This window comes from Chelmon rostratus, chromosome 12, assembly GCF_017976325.1.
Source record: "Chelmon rostratus isolate fCheRos1 chromosome 12, fCheRos1.pri, whole genome shotgun sequence".
NCBI classification, from domain to species: Eukaryota; Metazoa; Chordata; class Actinopteri; order Chaetodontiformes; family Chaetodontidae; genus Chelmon; species Chelmon rostratus.
In genome coordinates this window covers 18,536,642-18,557,974 of record NC_055669.1, presented here as the reverse complement: position 1 = coordinate 18,557,974, position 21,333 = coordinate 18,536,642, and the positions used below count along the sequence as shown (strand labels likewise).

General features: G+C 38.0%; 1 protein-coding gene across 1 annotated transcript; it reads left to right on the top strand.

Annotated features, from left to right (window-relative positions):
* The first annotated feature begins 1,538 nt into the window (after positions 1–1,538).
* LOC121614528 (macrophage mannose receptor 1-like) lies at positions 1,539–19,939 on the top strand. The gene is made up of 33 exons (XM_041948443.1): positions 1,539–1,692; positions 2,094–2,450; positions 2,823–2,993; positions 3,330–3,485; positions 3,703–3,813; positions 6,211–6,348; positions 6,459–6,638; positions 7,740–7,894; positions 8,079–8,192; positions 8,932–9,047; positions 9,214–9,362; positions 9,453–9,652; positions 10,185–10,303; positions 10,500–10,572; positions 10,676–10,829; positions 11,016–11,054; positions 12,116–12,279; positions 12,386–12,447; positions 13,348–13,448; positions 13,591–13,733; positions 13,915–14,020; positions 14,751–14,878; positions 14,989–15,012; positions 15,130–15,153; positions 15,374–15,409; positions 15,844–15,946; positions 16,676–16,902; positions 17,399–17,564; positions 17,770–17,940; positions 18,037–18,153; positions 18,821–18,979; positions 19,164–19,193; positions 19,282–19,939. The coding sequence occupies exons 1-33, from the start codon at positions 1,629–1,631 to the stop codon at positions 19,542–19,544; spliced, it is 4,320 nt and encodes a 1,439-aa protein (XP_041804377.1). The 5' UTR covers positions 1,539–1,628; the 3' UTR covers positions 19,545–19,939.
* The last annotated feature ends 1,394 nt before the right edge of the window (positions 19,940–21,333 follow it).

The window sequence follows — 21,333 nt, the reverse complement described above, 5'->3', positions numbered from 1 at the left end:
TTGGAAACAACTGAGTGTAACATTATCAGCATCATCTTGCTCAGATGATGCTGATAATGTTACACTCAGTTGTTTCACGTGAAAAGCGACTAGAATGAAAAAGGAGAGCCAGAAAGAAAAGTTCAACCCTGGACCCTTTCTCACCTCCACAAACATGGCCAATCAAAGTGTGAATCGGCATAAAGTGGCGTCAGACCATTTTGGAAAGTTAGAGAAATGGTCAGACACACACTCACACCTGCAGGCAATTTAGAGTAGCCAATTAACCTAGTCTGCATGTCTTGGGCTTTGACGGTGAAAGTAAACCAGAGCACCTGGAGGAAACCCATGCAGGTACAGGGAGACATTCAGTGCTACAAAACAATGTGAGGCAAAGTATCTGTCAGTATTTTGTCTACTAGTTCTCTCAAGGTTGGCTTGGTGTGTCAGTCCTCTTAGCCATCTGGGTTTGTGTGCCTAGTCTGACTTCCTTGTGGTTATTGACTGCCTTCAGTCCTTGTAAACACAGTTTTGTTTTTACCACACCTGTACAATTCACTTTTGTCTCATCTTTATGCATTAAATGCTTTACTTCCATTTATAAATCTAAATGTTTGCTTGGATACTAATATGTCTACAAACAATCAGGAACTTACCAAAAACTACGCAGGGAAAGACTCATTATTTTGTCATTTTTGTTTCCCCACACTCCCAAACTGCTTGTCTGCTGAGAAGTATTCTACAGTGTGACCGTTAAATGATCAAATAAGCCATTCCATGATACTGATGTTCAAAAATGATTTAACAGCAAAAAGACAGATCATTTGAAAGTTTCTGGAGAAGATCCGGCAGTCACTTTCGGTTACATACAGAGTCAGCATTATAATAGGTTCCTTGTTGTGAATATTGCACAATACTTTCTCTCGTGAAGTTGAATTTCCAAACGGCCAACCACAATGTTCCCTAGAATTTGTGTGACTCATTCTTCAACCGCGATTTGTATCACATCTGCTTCTCTGTCTTTACCTACCATGGCATTAAAGTCAAGTTTGTAGCATTTATAAATGTAAAATAAATAATTGATAATTATATAAATAACAGATAATTGGTATGTCAAATGATTGGAGGTTACTTAAATGGTAACCAATGGGAGTGTTAATAAAGAATGTAAAAATATAAAAAAAAAAAAAAAAAAAACAATCGTTTGTTGCTGTGTTCAGTTTCTGCGTAGACTGGTTGTCATTTAAAGGTCACTTACTGAAGCATGGTACCAGCACTTCCTGTTCCCCACATTGTCTGTATGTTATGCAATGGCATCCACGTTGTAATGTGCATGTTGTTCTGGGAATGTAATGTGTATGACAATGAAACAGCCAAGTGTGCAAATACAAGCATTTGGGTTCCGTTTAGTTGGAGAAAAACAAGGGGGTACAATTATTTGCCCCTCCTTGATCGTGTGAAGTAAAATGTTGAAGAAAAAAAAGAACCTGAGACAAGAGGAAAAAAAAGTCATGACGACATGACGAGACAGGATGTGTCAGTACTATAAAGATTGACTTTCAACAATCATTCACACAACTCTTAAATCCTCTGTGAGAAATGCATGAATTACGTCCTCTGGTGTAAGACATCTCAGAAGAATTCTAACGATGAAGATCACTTGTACAACGTTTGTACTCTTCATCCAAACAATACAGTGTTTGGCTTCTGATGGTACAGTAATCCAATATTTAATTTGGAGTTTTTTGTTAGTTTGTGTGGATGTGAGTTTACTCTAACTATATTGAACTTTTTACTGTGTGTCAGTGTGCATGTTGTCAATGTGCATCAACTATGTTAAATAAATTGTTGTATATTTTTTACAGATCAATACTGAGGTGACTGTTGTTATACTCTTTGGATGTATACTTGCAGACATTGGATGGTTGTCACTTTGTGGCTTGTTAAATGTATTCATTTTGTAAATTATGTCAGTATTATTGTCCAAATTACACAAAATCTTATTAAATACAACTGAAATAACCCCAGTGATAAACTGTACAAACAGTTGTGAGAAAGAATTTCTGATTCCTTCTGAAATAAGTAGTCAAAAGTGTGTAATTCTTTCTCTACAGATTCACCATTTCAACTAACTAACAAGGCCACTGGTTTTTGTTTGGTTAACACAAATAACCAATGCAAAGACATACGCTGGACAACCGGTGACCGACTTTTGGTTCAACATAGGAACAAGTGCCTGGGAGTCCAGGGGAAAACTGTGGGAAGTGACATAACCCTCTACGATTGTGATGAAACAAGTGAACTACAAAAGTGGGAATGCAAGAATGAAACCGTGCTCGCCCTCAAAAACCAAGAGCTTTACATTGAAGTCACTGCAGATAACACCGCAGTTCTCTCCAAAACAATAGGACCCAATAACCACCTCACAATTTCAGGGACATCCAGTGGTGCTTGCACAAGAACATACAGAGGTACAGTATAAAACAGTGTTGTTTTGAAAAACTAAGACTGCCCAAACTAAATCCCAATGATTTTCAAAGTACAAAACTAGAATAACGAAGATGACAGTTTCAGCAATGTGATTCAAAGGTGTGGGGTTATGTTAAAACTAATATTTACATGCTAGCTCCAACAGAGGAACTGGTTAATATCTACTCATTGATTGCGTACGCCACATAGTCATTAGTGTTTTTAAATCTTCATTTGAACTCTGGAAAAGATAAAACATGCATCCATCATGAATAAAATACAATTTATTTGTTATATTTGCCATATGTTGTCATAAAAGAATATTGCTGCACAAGATATTTTGACACTTATTTTTTGTTCTTATCATCTCTTAGAATATTATACCATTGGTGGAAATGCAGCTGGAATGCCCTGCATGTTTCCCTTCCACTACAGAGACCAGTGGTACTCAGAGTGCACTACAGTTGACTACACAGAAGCGCATGCTTGGTGTGCAGTCGAAACAAAATTTCAAAGTGAACGCTGGGGCCACTGTCCAGTTACTAGTGAGTACTGCCATCTCTCAGGATCCAGTGTTGCAAATTATTACATTACGTCAATCCTACATTTGCATATAATTCCGTCACTCCTAAATTAGCATGTAAGTATGTCACCCCTTAATTTGCACATAATTATGGCTGTACTCAATTTTCATAAAAATTATGTCATAATGTGCGAAAATATAGACAGATAGATGGATCATTCATGTAACTTCAGTTATTTTACGGTTGAATCAACCACAATTATTTAATGGAGGCAAAACACAATACAACTTTAGGTTGCAGGGGGTATTATGCTTCATAGTAAAATAACATATCCATATTCTTTGCATACTTTCATAGCCAAAGAAGGCTGGAATGTACACCCAACAACAGGAGCGTATTATCAGCTCAACAAACAGTCAGCTCTGACTTGGTCTCAGGCTGAAACCAGCTGTAAACAGCAGGGTGCCTCCCTGCTCAGTATCACCGATCCTCACGAGCAGGCTTACGTCATAGGTAAGTTGACAGTAACTAGCATTTCACCACATCCAATTATCATGTACCAATTAATTTGTTTTATACAATGAATTTTTTTCATTTCTGTACTTTATTTATAACACCTTTCTTTATTAAAAAAAAGACTATCTTTATGCATTAAATGCTTTACTTCCATTTATAAATCTGAACTACAGGGAAAGACTCATTACTTTGCCATTTTTGTTTCCCACAACAGCACTACTAGGGGAAGGGGGCAGTAACCTTTGGATTGGGCTGGTTCTGGATCCAGAACATGGCTGGATATGGTCCAATGGGAGGCCTTACCGCTACATGAAATGGGACTCAGGTAGGTTCTCCCTTCACTTAGTTACTTTTTTTGTATTGGCATATTAAAATGGTAAAATATCAATAACTGCTAGTTCAAGCAGAGAGAAGCTGGCTAATGAAGCACTCTTGAGTCAAACAACGTAGAATCATGTGTGGTGAAAAGCGGTGACTGCAAGACAAACCTAGTGTAATTTCTTAAATTCCAGCTAGCAGATAGAGGAAGTTGATTTTTTCTCCCTTATGTTAAAATCTGTACAAGGAAAATATGTGTATTTGTGTTAGAGCACTATCACATGTGAGTTTTCTCCACAATCTGACTTCTTTAAATTAACACAAAGCTATAGTTACGCCTTTGTTCTTTACAGTATGGTTTTATTCATGTTGTACTTTATCAATTCATTCATTACAAGATTATGTGGTTATTATTAAATTTTTAGATTTATAAATGATGTTTCTTCAACTGTATTTCTACTTTGTTGTTCTTTCTGTTCCTCTGATATTACTAGTTTTACCATATGTAATCCAAATTTTTTTATGTGAGCCTAGAGTAGTGGTGAATTTAAAGGATAACTTTCGTTTTTTACAACCTGGACTTTATTTGTAGCATTAAATACGACCATTTAGACACCCAGACAACTTTGGTGGCATTTGGAGTCGTTTTGAAGAAATTAGCCCCAGAAGAGCGGCACGTATATCCGTATAATGCGAGTAATTGGGGCACCCGTGCGTAGCCTCTATAAACGCATAATCTGCGGCGAAACTCGTTCATATTCCAATATTTTGTTATGATATGCTGGCGCTATTCCCCTCTGAGCCCGTGGTGGCATGTTATCAACATCCAGCGTCTCTAGACATCCAGCGTCTCTAGACAACTACCACGTTCTGACGTCATTTTCGAGCGCCGCGCGCTGCAAGCAACCAGCCACAACAAGGCTAACTCTGCGGCGGTCGGCTAGTTTAGCTGTAGTTTGCGACTGTTATTTTTCACAAAATGGATGAATATTTTTCCGACTCTGAGGTGGTGGACGATGACTTTGTTTACGATGGACGTCCTTACCGTTTTGAGCGAGGAGCTCGTTGAAAGGAGGACGAGGAGGCAGAGAAAGGAACAGCTCGCCAAACAACACCAAACGGCTGCGCGTCCACGAGTAGACGGTAACTGGTTCATCGATGACAACAGAGGAGGAATGCCTCTGTTGCTCAGAGTAGGACTTGCGGCCAGGAGATACGCGTCTGGATGTGTCAATAAATGTCTGTCACAACACTGGAGGATTTCCGCGCAATGATAAACTTCTGTCAAACAAAACCAGGCAAATAAACAATCTATACATGTGTGTAAGCTACTTACTCAATCGAAAGTTGCCCATTTGGTCCAGCAGGCTTTGGCTGGGTCTTCCAGTTCACTTTAGGGACACGAAAAAACGTCTCCACCACAGCCCGGTTTATCATTGCGCGGAAATCCTCCAGTGTTGTGATACAGACGTTTATTGTCACATCCTCCTCTGTTGTCATCGATGAACATATCCTCCTCTGTTGTCATCGATGAACATTGTCCACAAGAACACCACCAGTTACCGTCTACTCGTGGACGCGCAGCCGTTTGTTGTTGTTTGGCGAGCTGTTCCTCTCTCTGCCTCCTCGTCCTCCTTTCAACGAGCTCCTCGTCCGTGTACTCTGGCTCAAAACGGTGAGGACGTCCATCGTAAACAAAGTCATCGTCCACCACCTCAGAGTCGGAAAAATATTCATCCATTTTGTGAAAAATAACAGTCGCAAACTACAGCTAAACTAGCCGACCGCCGCTCGAAAATGACGTCATCCACGTCAGAAGTAGTTGTCTAGAGACGCTGGATGTTGATAACATGCCACCACGGGCTCAGAGGGGAATAGCGCCAGCATATCGTAACAAAATATTGGAATATGAACGAGTTTCGCCGCAGATTATGTGTTTATAGAGGCTACGCACGGGTGCCCCAATTACTCGCATTATACGGATATACGCGGCGCTCTTCTGGGGCTAATTTCTTCAAAACGACTCCCAATGCCACCAAAGTTGTCTGGGTGTTTAAATGGTCATATTTAATGCTACAAATAAAGTCCAGGTTGTAAAAAACGAAAGTTATCCTTTAATGTGAGATTACTTGGTGAGGTTGATAAAGAGAAAAATGCTACGCTTTCTTGCAAAGAGTTTTGAAAAGAGATTAAAAGATTGATTTCACTCTCATATTTGTCGTATTTGTAGATTTTTACACCCAGCAGCTGGTTATATTAGCTTAGCATGAAGACTGGAAACAGGGGGAAACAGCTTGCTATCTCTTTACAAAAGGTAGCAAGATCTGCCTACCAGCACTTCTAAAGCTCACAAAGGACAACATTTGTTTGTTAAATTCATCCAAAAACCATGATCTTGTTTTAGGACATCCACTTCGTAATCCTGGACACAACTGTGCAACTTTTGATCCGGCTGTACAGTACTCCTGGCGAAGTTTACCTTGCAGCAAGAAACTTGGGTACATCTGCTACAGTAAAGCAGCTGAAGAACTGCCTACGCAAGGTAAAGAAAAAGATCTGTTCTATTCTTTGCACATCATTTAGCCATATAGCAACATTGTATACTGCATCTACTACTAAGTCCTTGTATTTCTTTGCTCTCTTCATGATCAGCTGTTGAGACCGGATTTTGTTCAAGACCTTGGATTCCCTATAATGGACACTGCTTCTACCTCAATCGGACTCAGAAAACATGGTCTGATGCTCAGAGAGAGTGTCGTAATGGAGGAGGAGACCTAGTCACCATCCGCAATGTAGAGGACCAAAGCTTTGTTATCTCTCAACTTGGATACGGTATGTGGAAACAATAAAAACAAAAACAAGTTTATCTCTAAAGGAAGAAACTGCTATAACACAATACATCCCTTTATGCAATCAGGCCTTTTTGCCACCTTTCCTTTAGCACTGTGATGCTCTGCTCTGATTAACTGCCTCAAAGGGAATGTACAATCTACAATTATTTATCATCATGTACTGAGCTGAGGTAGACAGATTCTGATGCATCTTTTTTAATGATCACTGTAGTCACTAGATGATGGTACAAATAATTGCACCCAATAAATATATGGCGTTTGCTTTGCTTTCACCTCTACACTTGTTTTCTGAAGGTCAATATTATATTTGCGTAAATATTTACACAGACAGTTTAGTCAGAGACAAAGGCGTCAAGAAATTATCCAGTTTTATTCATTGCTTACACAGTTCAATTTGGCAGAATATGCTCTGCTCTCTGAAGTACCTCTCAAAGAATTCGAACAAGGACTCTGCTGAGGCTGCTACTAACCACTAAATAAACAAAAACATTAAGATTAACACCAGGGCGTCCCCATGGCTTAGGGGTTAAAACACCAACAATGAACCACAATCTCTCTGGGTCAAGTGTAGCCTTTGTTGCATCTCTCTCCCCCTCATTTCCTGTCATTTCTGCAGTATCATTATCCAATAAAACAATAACATATATTTTTAAAAATCAACAATACCAAAGGTTTACCAAATGAGGGGCAGGTTGGGGTGGCGGATGGAACTGTGGCAGTGAATATTATGAGTGCATCAGCAAAGTAATGATAAAAAGTTTATACCCTCATAAATAGGATTGGACACTAATAGCAGTCTTGTAGGCAAACAGCTTAAGAATGAGGCAGCAATTGGGAAGCATGAATAAAGCAGCTGATGTCAATCAGCTAATCTAAACACCACTTCAATGATCTGCCTGAACAAACACCATCTATAAATGATACAAAATATACTGAGCATAGTAAGTGAGAGCTCCACAAGACGGACTTATGAATAAAAACACGTGAATACCAGGTGCAGATGTCTGCTATTCATTGGTAATATATTAAGTTATTGGCAAATATTTCACGAAAGGATCACTTTCTTTGTCCATGTCTGCAGCATCAACTGATCAGCTTTGGATTGGACTGAATGACAGGAAGACAGAGGGGCTGTTTGACTGGATTGACCACTCTACTGTCAGTTTCACGAGCTGGGAATTTGGGAAACCTGCCACATCCACTGAAATAAAGGATTGTGTACTCATCAAAGGAGAGGTAAGAGGTACCATTTGGGTGTGGTGCACATATTACCTATATATACTGTATGTGAAAGTGGCATTAAATAATATCTTTAACCTGAAGACTCTGTCATGCTTGTTTGATGTTCGATTTATCAGTTCATTGACTGTAATACCTTCAACTGCATCCAGTCTCCACATAAATGCTTCCTTTGCTGCAGAATGGGAACTGGGCTGACCATGTGTGTGAGGAGAAACATGGCTACATTTGTATGAAGATGAGCGACTCAAAACCCACTGGAGATGAAGTGGAGCAGAATGAAGGCTGCAAAGCTGTGCGTTACTTTTACTTATTTTCATCTATTTTAAATGTGTTTATCTCTTGTTCGTAAAATAATGCCCAAAGTGTAGCCTGGGTAAAGGACCTAACCTTCCTGGAACCTCACCTAACTTCATCACCCCCCTAAGTTCAACAGAGACAAGCACCTCTTACAAACAGACAGTACTCAACAAAGCAGATAAACAACGTTGGCGAGTTAGCTGATTAAAACAGTGGACCACCAAGCAGATTAAGAGCCAGTTATCTTTCTCACCATGACCAAAACAAACAGCTAAAAGGCAACTGGATATTATATTTGCTTTACATGGGAACAGAAACACAGGTTCAAATAAACACTAATGGTTCTGATTACTATGTAGTAAGAATAGTATGTTGGGACTGTATGTTTTTCAGCTTGTTGTACAGTTCCCCCAAGTGGTAAAATACAAAATAAAATTAGTGTAGCATTGAATAAAATATTTTACTTTATAATACTTCACAGAAGTATTAGGGCCAAGTTTAATTTTGTAGACTCACATGGCTGGAGTGATTATAGCATCTTTCAAATTTTCTAATATAGCATAGGTTTGAAAAGTTATTGAAAACTTAGACAACGGTGGTAAAATGCTGGTGGAATGTGCTGCTTTCAGCCTATTCACTATCATACTCAGTCACCAGTATTATTAAGCAACATGGCAAATTCTGAAAAATCATAAACTGGTCATTCTTCACTTTGTTGTTTGTCAACAATCCAGGGTTGGAGAAGACAGGGTTCATACTGCTACTTTATAGGGACACAGACCAAAACTTTCAATGACGCTAGAGATGACTGCAAGAGTTCAGATTCTTACTTAGCTGATGTTTCAAATGGGTAAGAATTTTTATTGTTACTCCAAATATTCTGAGCAAAACCACATTTCAGGAGTTCAAATCTATTGGGATTTACAAACAGAATTGAAAAAGAAAAAAACCATAAGCTTTTGTCACATTTAATGACACCAGAAATCCTATGATCCTACTTGTGTAAATATTTCCAGGGTGGATAATGCATTCCTTGTCAGCTTGGTGGGGTTGAGACCAGAGAAGCACTTCTGGTTAGGTCTCTCAAACCAGAAAAACATTGATGACTTTGTGTGGACTAACAGAGACTCAGTGAGATTTACTCACTGGAATGCTGGAATGCCAGGTATGGACAAATCTTAAACTCCATTTCTAAAATGTAGCAGAAGGTGGCCTCAAAATTGGTATTTCACAATTTCTCTCTCAACAATGAAAGGTCACCAACAGGGCTGCGTTGGCATGACAACTGGGATTTTTGCTGGCCTCTGGGATGTGCTCCCCTGCACCAACAAGGAGAAATATATCTGCAAACACCTGGCAGAGGGGGCAGGTTTAACCCCAGCACCACCCACTCTCACCCCTACCAACTGTGCAATTGGCTGGACTCGAATGGTATCAAGAAACTATTGTTATCAGGTACAGCCACGTTTAAAAAAGCTTGAAGGACAAATTCAGTTTTTTCAACTTAATCTTAAAACATCATACATACACCTAGAGATAATGGTAGCTAAAATAACTGCTCCTAAACAGCGCATCTGCAATATAGGAAATGTAAGGCATGGGATAAAACTGGGGACTTATGCGATTGGATTTCTATTTTCTGTTAGTGTTTGACTGCAGAATTATTCGTGTTTACTCACCCCAACCAGTCAGAATACTGTATATCAGCCCTCAGATAGCAAATAATGGCAGGCACGGCTGAGATATATCATACAAGTATGACATCTTGTAAATTCGACATTTTAGTTACTATAGTTCAGATACATCCATTCACAGAAATGTGCATACACTTGTGCCTTATTAGCAAAATTCCAACAGACACACATACAAAGAGTGCAAAGACAAACACTAGGACAAAAAGAGAGTTTGTCCTTTTAAATGACAGATCGCAGCTTGTTATGAATCGACACTACAAAACCATGTTGAATCTCTTTGTCTTGTGTTCAAGTTGTTTTCAGAGTCTTCAAAACAGATGACCTGGTTTGAAGCCAGAGATTACTGCAAGGCCATCGGAGGAGACCTGCTTAGCATCCATAGTGCTGCCGAACTAGAAGTGCTACCAGATCGGTATAGTTACCTGGCAAAATATAAAATTGGAAAATACTAAACTGTTTGCAGCAGAATATGAAGGTTGTCCAGTGTTGAGCAGAGCTCTGGGACAGTGCTTTTATTGATTAATATTAAGTAAGAAAAAGGTTTGTTTCTTTAACATTTTAAAAAAAGATTAATACTTTAATCAATAGTATAATTTTGTCCACTTCAGATATGAAGTAGCCTGGATTGGTCTTAGTGCCCCTGACCCAGTCACCGGTTATGTATGGAGTGATGGATCCCCAGTAAGTTAAGCTTTCTACGTTTATACTTCATTAAATCTTTTTTAGTTTAGGACACTTACTCAAATAGGCAAAATTATAAATGACTGTTTTTTATTGTTAACAGCTGCAGTTCCAACACTGGGAGGATGGAGAACCAAACAATAAAAACAATGTGGAATCTTGTGTTGAATTAAAAATACATAGGCGGGGGAGAAGTGGGTCTTGGAACGATGTGCACTGTGAGACGACTCATGGATGGCTGTGCCAGATCCGTATAGGTAAAATGAGGGATTGAAATAATTTCTTCCCTTCTTGTTTGTTTACTGAGCAAGCTTGACTTTCTAAAAATGTCTTTCTCAAATATATTTCGGTCAACATATTCTCAGCTCTGCGCTCCCTATGACTCCAGTGATCTATTCAGTGCTGTAAATATGGTTATCTTCTGTCTACGCATGTCCTTACAGGAGTGATTCCAAAACTGCCTCCAGAGCCTGCTGCACCCGGTAAGTGTGGCACTTTTCTATGCAGCTACATAGAAAACACCACATATAGGCTTTTTTTCCCACTTCTCTGTGGTCTGATCCCCATCAACAAATTTAGTGTTGCACATTGGCAACACATCTTTACATTTAAAGGTCAGTGCTCATATACCAAGAATAATGATGAGTCCACACGTACACAAATATTTTTTAAAACAGAAAATTCCATCCACACAAGCACTGTTTTTATTTTTTTTTTAAATCTCCATCCATATGAAAATACTAAAATACAACTAAAGTGCTGTCAAGAGCCTGTCAAACCAAGTAGTGGCTATATAACCCTAACCCTAGAGCAATGGTGGCCAATCAGAAGCCTGAAAAAAGACATTACCACTTCACCCTGGAGATTTTTTAGTGGCCTAAAACTGTGTGTGTATGAAAGGCCAAAACACAGCAACAGCTTTGTTTTGAAAAATACATGTGTATGTGTTGACTAGGCATAAGAGTCTACAGCCATGCTAGCAGCCCTGTGAGGTTATACTTAAGCTAAATGCTAATGTTTGAATGCAAACATGTCCACATTGACAATGCTAACATACTGATGTTAAGTAGGTACGTTTCCCATACTCACCATCTTAGTTTAGCATGTTTGTATTGTAATATTTGTAACATGGCACTGAACAGAAAGTACAGATAATGGGAATGTCATTAGTTTTGCAGGTATAGTTTTGTCCGGTTGATTTTGTGTGAATCCATCAAGTAGAAATTGAGATAGTTCACTGGACAAGTTAAAACTTTGACCTGCTGGTAGCACTGGAGAACAAGTCCGTGTATCAAGAAAGTCAGTAAGATTCGACCTCTGGGGATCAAATCTCTGTACTAAAAATCCATCCAGCAGTTGTTGAGATATTTCTGTTTTGACAACAGTGGTGAACCAGTGAACTGACAACATTGCCATCCATAAAGCCATGCTGCTAGCATGGCTAAAAAGCTACTGAAAATATGAACCTACATGCATATATGAACCTATGGACTACAACATATCACTATTTCAACACTGTTACATATTTCTAACATGGTTGAAGACTACAATAAGACCTCAGACGGGTGGCTGGAATGGAAGGGAAATCAGTATTATATTAACAGAAGATCAATGGCCATGGAAGAAGCTCGTCACTTCTGCCAACAGCAGCATGGTGACTTGGTAACTATCAACAGTGAAGCAGAAAGTGTCTTTTTATGGAAACAGGTGAGCACTGACATTTACACTACATTAATCTTTACCCATGACACTTAAACTGAGAACATCCTGCACTAGCGCTGGTTTTACCGTGTGCCTCTGTCTGTGTGTGTAGATAGCCAGAAATTATGGGTCTTACTGGATAGGCCTGACCGTAGATCTTGATAAAACATATGGGTAAGTATTAATGAAATCATTTATAATGGATTAAATAAAAAAAAAAGAAAAATTAATTAAGAAAGATTATGTTACATATAGATGATGTGAACAATCGAGTGTTTCTTTTTTTCCACTCTTTTTATAAATTTTTCAAACAAAGGGAATACAAAATTACAAATGGACCAACCACCCAAAAATGGACATCATATACAGTAGATATAAAAAAAAAAAAATACAAGAGTGATTTTAGTCACACCATACATGCTACAAATGAAGTAATATATAATCACAACAGGAACAATGCAAACATTGTGGGAAGGGGTTACAGCAGATTTCTCCTTTAGTAGGATCAAGTGTCTATTGTTAACATTGTTAATTTGGTTACTCTAGCATCAATTAAACAGACATTAAGCCACAATATCATTCATGTCAAATGAATTTGTTTATCACACCTGAAGAATAATGCAGTTGGTTTGTCAGAACTTTTTAGACAAATACAGTTGATTGCCATGGCAGCTGAAGAGGCCGATGGTAGCTGAGGTTGCAAGTTAGAAAACCAAAACAATGATCCACATTTGAGTACAGGGCTCTCTACAGCAGAGGGAGACTGCAGGGTGGGGTGGTAGTAATGTAGGTTCATCCACTACAAACAACCTCAATCACATTACACACTTATTTTTAAAAAATGTTAATATATATTATTGACAAGTGCAGCTCTAATTATGAAGCAGTTAAATTAATTATTTGAACAAAATTTGGTGGGTTTTGTTTCCTGGATTCAAGAACGGAGCTTCATTTTGTCAAGCTCATTCGCAAAATAAACATTTTTAAAATTAAAAAATCAAAATGGAAATCAAATTAAGAGTGTGCCATGAATGTGTCTTAAAATTTAAACTGATTTTATGGTGTTCCAAAAAGGTGGATGGATGGTTCTCCGGTGGTGTTTCAAAGGTGGGATGAAAATCAACCTTGTTTCCTGAACAATGATGAACATTGTGTTGTCATGACTACCTCTATGGGTAAGTAAGTTTAATTTTAATCTTCGCTTCACTTTCATACAATGATGTTAATGAAGAATTAATCTAGATTAAATTTTAAATGGTTTTAAAATAAACGTCATATTGTTTTGGCTGAAATATCTATTTAATATTCTGGATACAGGGTTCTGGCATGATTATGCCTGTGGGTTTGAGCACAAGTCCATTTGTAAGCGGAGTGGCTCACCACCTGCCAATACCACCGTAGCACCAACAGTTCTGCCAAGAGGTGGCTGTCCACAAAACTGGAAAAAATTTGAATCAAAGGTCAGATGTCACTTCCTTTTTATAGTTGTTTGGCAGGATGGGAATACATGATGTAGCACCGAATTAAATTCTCATTGCCTGTAATGAAATGGCCCTTCAATCTGACAAAGCATTGATCTATTTGTGGATAAAACAAAAGATATGGAGATTTGACACAAAGCTGTTAATTTGTCACCTACAGTGTTACAACGTCATTAATAGCCAGAAGGAGACATGGGAAGGAGCAAAGGCCCAATGCAAAACAATGAGAGGAAACCTGGCCTCAATTGCGTCAAGAGAAGTGCAAGGTTTGCTTAATGATTTTCCCAGAGAATACTATATTCCAGAAAAGTGCATATCATTCATGTTTCATAAAAATTTAAATGTTTGCTCTAAATAAAGTGGGCCTTATAACTGAAAGGTTAAACACATTTGAAAATGTTTGTATTCACAAACATTTTGGGCAATATTTTCTTTAATCCAAATGTTTGTCTACAGGCATAAACCTGATTTTATTTGTATAGCACCTTTCATACAATGCACTGAGTGCTACACATAAAAACACATGCAAAATGAACGTAAAAACATGTTAAAAACGTATATGTAAAAAATTGAAAATCACAATAGAGGTGCACTGTGGCCACCTTGTGGCAGGAATATGATTTCTAAATCAACTAGTAATACCACACACCATGGGACAATTTGGGGAACGTTAAATGGATCAAAAACTGGATACCACCAAAACCTACTATTTGGAACATTCATTGGTAATAGGTGATAGTATCATGATTAGAGTATGAGTATGAAAGGGGCATCCTTGAAAGGCTCAGTCGTTCACAAGCAAGGATGACGCAAGGTTTACCACTTTGTGAAACACAAGACTGCATAAAGGATGTTACTACATGGGCTTGGGAACACTTTGTAGAACTGTTATTGATTAAGACAGTTTGTTTACAAATATACACATACATATGCACACACATATCAACATGTACACACGCCATAAACTATAATTCATCAATATGTATTACTTTTCAGTGTTTTTGACAACTATATTGGCAGAGGCGCCTACCACAGACTTGTGGATTGGTTTACATAATATAAATGGTAATCCGTTTTACTGGACTGATGGGCGACCAATGCGATACAGCAACTGGGGCCTTACAGTAAGTGGACATTTTATAATGTTAAGTAAACAAATTATGTGCTGCACTACTTTTTTACTTAAACAAGTACTTTTTTTCATGAAAATGTGACTGTGTTTTTATTGTTGCAGCACCACTATGATGAACCTTATATGGTAACATATTTAAACTTTACTGTGTTTGAGTATGTGAACTTTCCATTTGTATTGTTTATAATACATTTATTTGCTGTATTGCGAAAATATTTCTGACATCCTGATTTTCCATTGCAGAGGGATTACCATTTTCACTATGAGGTAAAACTTTTTTGTTAATTTGATTGTAAAGTGTGATACCACTTCATCTGTCTTGACTTGGAGCCAAAATATACACTTTTATGACATGTTGGAGTTATGTCTGTGGTACATACAGCTTTAGTTCACAAGTTTGATAAATTATATGCATCTGTACTGTTCATAGCATCATTTCTGTTTGCGTACTCATACAAATTTCTAACATCCTAATTTTCCACTGAAGGTGGATTATGACCTGGGTATTTCACTGAGGAAAAAGGTAATACTTTCTTAACACACTAATGGGCAATACAAGTTCAAATGTTAAATTAAAACCATTTGTCATAAAACTGTAAGCACTGTAACAGCTGAAAAACTAAGAACTGTGGAAGTGTAATAGGCAACATTAAGAGTACACAAACAGTATCATACTGTATGTTATCTTCATCCATTTATTACATTATTTCACTTAGTTTGGATATTGATTTTAACTGTTAAGGAACTGTGGGTTATTCATTGAGAATACAGTCTCCTCCTTATTGGTAACATGCTGTCAGTCACTTGTCACTGTAGCCACTGTAGATTTACAACATTGGCATAAGAGCAGCCAAGCTCAAGCAATCTTTTTGAGGGACTATATCTATTTGCAAAAAATGTATCATTACCACTGTTTTTACCATAGTTTACTCTTTTACCATTGTTGTGTTTAACTAGAAAGAGTGTGCTGTGATGACAACCAATCCCAAAAGTGGTATTGGGAAATGGACAAAAAAGTCCTGCAATGACACCACTGGCTATGTCTGTCATCGAGATGTTGGTGAGCTATTCCTCTGCCCTTCCCTTTGAATGCATTTGCTATGGTGTATACACACACACACACACTAACTTTTACCATATATTCTGTATGTCAATATCAGGCAAGAATCCCCATCTCTTGTGGGCCCTTGCAGTATATCACAGGCACATGGTATATGGCTTGTGCATGACCAAGAGAGCAACCGTTGGTGTATTTTAGAATAAATAATTGCCCCGTAATGAAAACATTAGAGATAAAATTCAGGTAACATTTTGCAACTGTTTGACTATGGACACTAGTTCTATTCCATGCAAGGTGTTTGGGGACACATTGATTTCTGGATTTATTTATACCTAAAAAAGATTAAATTAACAGTGTTTGAAAAAAAAAATGATTTCTGCACAAACCTCAATGGAGTATTGACAAAATTCCAATGCATGAATTTGTAATTTGGGGAAATTCTACCTACACCAATCGTAATAAACCAACTGATGATTTTCTGCGTGTGACGATTCGGCACTGTAATCAATATTTCCTATGATCAAAATTCTGATTTCGACAAAAAAAACTTCAGATGCAGTGTGCTGTGTTTTAAACAAAGGCCGATTCAAACTGGACAGCTTTTGAACTGAGTGAGGTCCTCTCATGAAATTGGAAAAAAATAGTAACTCTTAAGTGTCTATACGGCAGAGTGCCTGCCATTAAGGTGAATGGGAAAACTAAATTTGTCATATTTCTCACCCAAAACAGACCCTTCTATGCCAGACTCTCCTGAACCAACAATTTCTAACAACTATGTCAAAATACTCAATGACTCTATCAAGCTTGTTACTCAACCAATGACCTGGGATGCAGCCAAGAAGCACTGTGAAGGCGATGGTGCCAGTCTGGCTAGCCTGCGAAACGTGTGGGCTCAGAATTATATTGAACTGATGGCTCTGAAAGCTCCTCTGTGGATTGGAATAAACAAAATGGAGGTACAGGGCAGAAAGACTCTCAAACTGCACATAGATAACACAACTAACCTCTGCTTGTAACTACAAATTACATTAATTACTATTTGCAATTATTATTATTTTGTGTGTGTGTTATTGTAATAATTTAGTTTAGTTAGTTCGATTTTTTTGGATAAAAACATTGGTTACAAATAGTCCACTATGATTGGGGGCTTTCATGAAGCTAAATGTTTTCTATGGTTTCGTCCATGACATGAACTATAATTGAGGCAGCATTGATGTACTTCTGCATATAGATTAATCAGATCCACAAGAGCTAAATATTACCAAAGCTATTTCCAGGCTTTTCAGCCTGTTGTAAGCTAGTTAATTGTAAGAACAGAGAGTACATATATTTCATTGTGAAGTACAAATTTTTTGTAAAAATCATAAAGATTGCAGATTTCTTTGAAAATATAATATGATCATAGTTTGAATAACTGATGCTCAATGCAGTTTGATCAATCTTTGCTTTCAGACTAGCGGATATTTCAGATATATTAATGGCTGGCGCCTCACCATAACCAACTGGGGTAGACGGGAACCAAACATGGACCGATCCTGTGTGTTTGTGAATCAGGATGGAAAATGGAACACCGCTGACTGCAATGAGAACAAGGCTAGCGTTTGTATGAAGTCTACAGGTAAGGAGCGTTTAAATTTTCATAATAATCATCCTAAATGACATTCTGTTAATGTCGTCATACATACTACCTTTACCTGTGTGGAACATGGCCACAATTGTTACCATTGTATTTGTTTTAAATGTGCTGTCAGTACATTGGATTTGAAAGCATTTCCTACACAGTAAGCAGCTGACCCAGTGACATCAATGTCTCTCATCTACAGACGTTCCACCAACAGAGTCAAGCGAATTTCCAGGATTTTGCCCTGACGACCCAGAAAATTTCGCCTACAGAAGCCAGAGTTACAGCTGGCTACCATTTAAGGGTCATTGTTACCTCTTTGTCACAGAAAGGGTTGAGTGGCCAGATGCATCTGCTAACTGTGCAAGATATGGTAAGGACTTTCTGGGAAATTGACTAATACATATTCTTAATCTCTCAGATGTGCTCATCTTTAACTAAAGACTTGTTATTCTGTCTGTTTGTGAAGGTGGAGCTCTTACCAGCATTGAAGATCCCTCTGAGCAAGAATTCATTGAAACAAATATCAGAGTGTATTATGACAGCCAAAACTCTTTCTGGATAGGCTTGTACAAAACTCACAAAGGTACAGTCACATTGTCTGCTCTTTCATGAATAGAAACATTAAGCTACATTTGCTGACCATGAAGATGGAGCTCTGATAACCCTGGAGGCCAATAGAAACCACTACCACACCCCCACCGCCAAAAGAATACATTATTTTAATTCCAAAAATAACACCAAATATCCATTCATTCATAAAGCAGCTGTGTGGCGCTGTTTCAAAACATGAGTCAGTCTCTGTGTTGTTGCCTGGGAATAGTCTTGACATGATGAGAGTGCCACTACCAGTGTTTCCCCAATATTAATTCTGCAGTGGCACGAGGACCGCTGTTAAAATTTCATACAATCATTAATGCTGTCTGCTCTATGTGTTTCACTGAGGGAGGAATAAGCCCATCCACATACACTGAGTGGAGAACAGGAGAGAGAGGTTAAGTGAAGATAATGTTGTCACTACTGGTTATAAACAGGCTAGGTAGTGAAAAACATGCTAATGTGCTGATGGATTCAGTGTTTTTGCGTTTTTAACTGAGCTAGACCAGAAAATTTCACTATTTGGAAAACTTCAATATGGCAAAATCTTGTTTTCATTTACAGGAAAAGAAAATATATTGAGTATCAAATTATAGAAAATGGTACAAAAAGTACAGCTATGGACAAAGAAATACTGAATTTCTATTTCTCCCCAGGCATGTGGCAGTGGTTGGATAAAACTGTCATGGACTACACTAACTGGGGTGGAAGTCAATCTTCTGACAACAGTTATGGATCAATTCGATCTATGGATGGGCAGTGGAGCACAGGCAGCCGGTGGTACGACAGAGCATACATTTGCAAAACCCCCAAAAGTGAGACCATCATTCTTATTACGACTCAGTTTGAATTAATGTTTGTACAATAACAGGAATGTATAACACACAGAGTGTTGACATTCACAAATTAAATATAAAACATATTTTGATAGTGTATAATGTCAATTAAATGATACACCTTTTGTAAAGTTTTTGTAACCATGTTTGGTTTTTTTTCCAGTTCCACGAAAAGCAGCACAACAAACACCTTGTAAGTTAAATCTCCTTATCCTTTTTATTTGACTCAAAATTATAACTTTGTTCTTCTGGCTCATCATCTTTGTGTTGAATCTACATAGCAAAAACTACGGTGGAGCCTGGAAGCCGTGGCCACTCAATTTTGGCAGTTCTGCTGATCATTACTGCACTTGCCACTGGGACAGTCATCGTCTTATTTCTCTACAAGAAGTCTGGCCGGCACTTACCAATCCCTGAAAAGCTAACTACATTCGACAACCCACTCTTCTTCAACAATGAGCGGTCCCAGCCCGATCTGGTCGACACCAATAAACTGGTGGCAAATGCAGAAGAAGAGACACCTGGGCCTGTTGTGACTGTGTGATGTAAATGTCTGCAGAATCTATTGGGACATACAATGTATACATATTAGAAGAATCTATTGGGGCATATAATGTATCCTGAGCAGAGGGTTGATGGCAGTCTTATCTGCATGACCAAGACTTGTTTAGGAAGGAAAGAGGTTCCAATGCAGTTGGCAATAACTGGCCTAATGTACAGCAGGAATCTTAATTCATACCTTGTTTTACTGTAAACTATACCTGCTAAGGTGTTCCTACTGGACCATATTATAAGTTAAGCTAGACAGTATCACCACTGCATTTCATCATCCTTGAAGCAATTGTAGATTACATTTTACCTGTGCAGAATTCTTGGTGACTCCTATGATGTGTTGCAGATGAGAATTAAAACAAATGTATTAAAAGACACTGTAAATAACAACCCGTGGGCATCTATATTATCTGTTATGTCTGTAAAGTTTAGGGAACACTCAGCGAAAATTAAAAAGGGTTTATTGAAGGGCTTAGCTTTACTTTGCTTAAACACTTTTTTGTCAACCACTTCTCAGACAAAATTCTTCTACTTTTATATCCTTTACATTTATCTGCTGTTTGTGGTAACTGCTTATTTACAGGTTTTACATGAAAAATTAACACTGAACTGAATGCATAACCTTTTATTATATACCATTTATAACATTTTAAAAGAGGCAAGCAATGTTTACTGAGAACTGATAAAATAACCTGGAGAAACCGGGTAAAGGCAACACTATTAGAGGAAGATATCTAAATGCACCTAGAGTCTGCTAGCAATGGCAGTGCTAATGTGGAATTAAAACAGTTATTGTATTTTCTTCAAAACAAGCTGAATACACTACAGTGACATACATTATAATCACCACATTGAGTTATGACGGAGAGCTTGTTTTAGTATTTCTTTGTAGTCGTGTTTCTGGTTGTTGTCTAGCAAGTCCAATATTCACTCTCCTTTTAGCTCTCCTTTGGGAACAAAGTATCTAAGTCTTTAGCTAAATGCTCTGTCATGGTTCAACATCAACCATGGCCCAATGGCCCGTGGCCACTAAGAGTTACTCTCTGGCCACCAAATATCCCCTGTACAGGTAGGTGACCCCCTGTGGCCACCAAGTTTTATCAGGACTCTCTTGAGAAGGATACAGTGTGTCTCAATAAGATTAACTGTCTCAATTAATGTAAAATTAAAAAAAAAATCCTAAAAACTACTCATTGTTTAAATAATTCCAAATTTTCATTGTCTTTTAATTTATTGACATACCCCAGTAAAGGAAGGCTGTGTTAAGTAGTGCCAGTGCTTGAAAATATTAGCATCTATCCCTGTCTGCTATGTTCACCAACCAGCTGCTAACTTTGTTTGTACAAAATAATTATAAATAATAGAAAATCACTCTAATAGACTGCTGTGAAAAAAAACTATTTTCAGTTGTGGAGGAAATCCTGCTCAAATCAGATCAGTCTGTAGCTTCTCAGCATACAGCAAACATTCACAGAGGGTCACATCCAAAAGCATCAATGCACGTATCAAATTACACACTCTTGCCAAATCAAAGAGAAACAACTATCTCTGGAGTCTTCTAGTCTTAGTCTTCTAGTCAACACAGCTTGAAGTCAAAAACAAAGGAGGAAGCTATTAGCAACTCACAGGTCGTCTGCTTCTTTCACAACAGGTGGCTGAACAACCAATAAATGCACAAATTGAGGAATTGCCAAATTATACAAAACCCTACAGGCCCTGTCCCTGCGACTGTGTCGAAGTACACAGCAGTTAAAAGACAACAACAAAAACAGAGTACATGC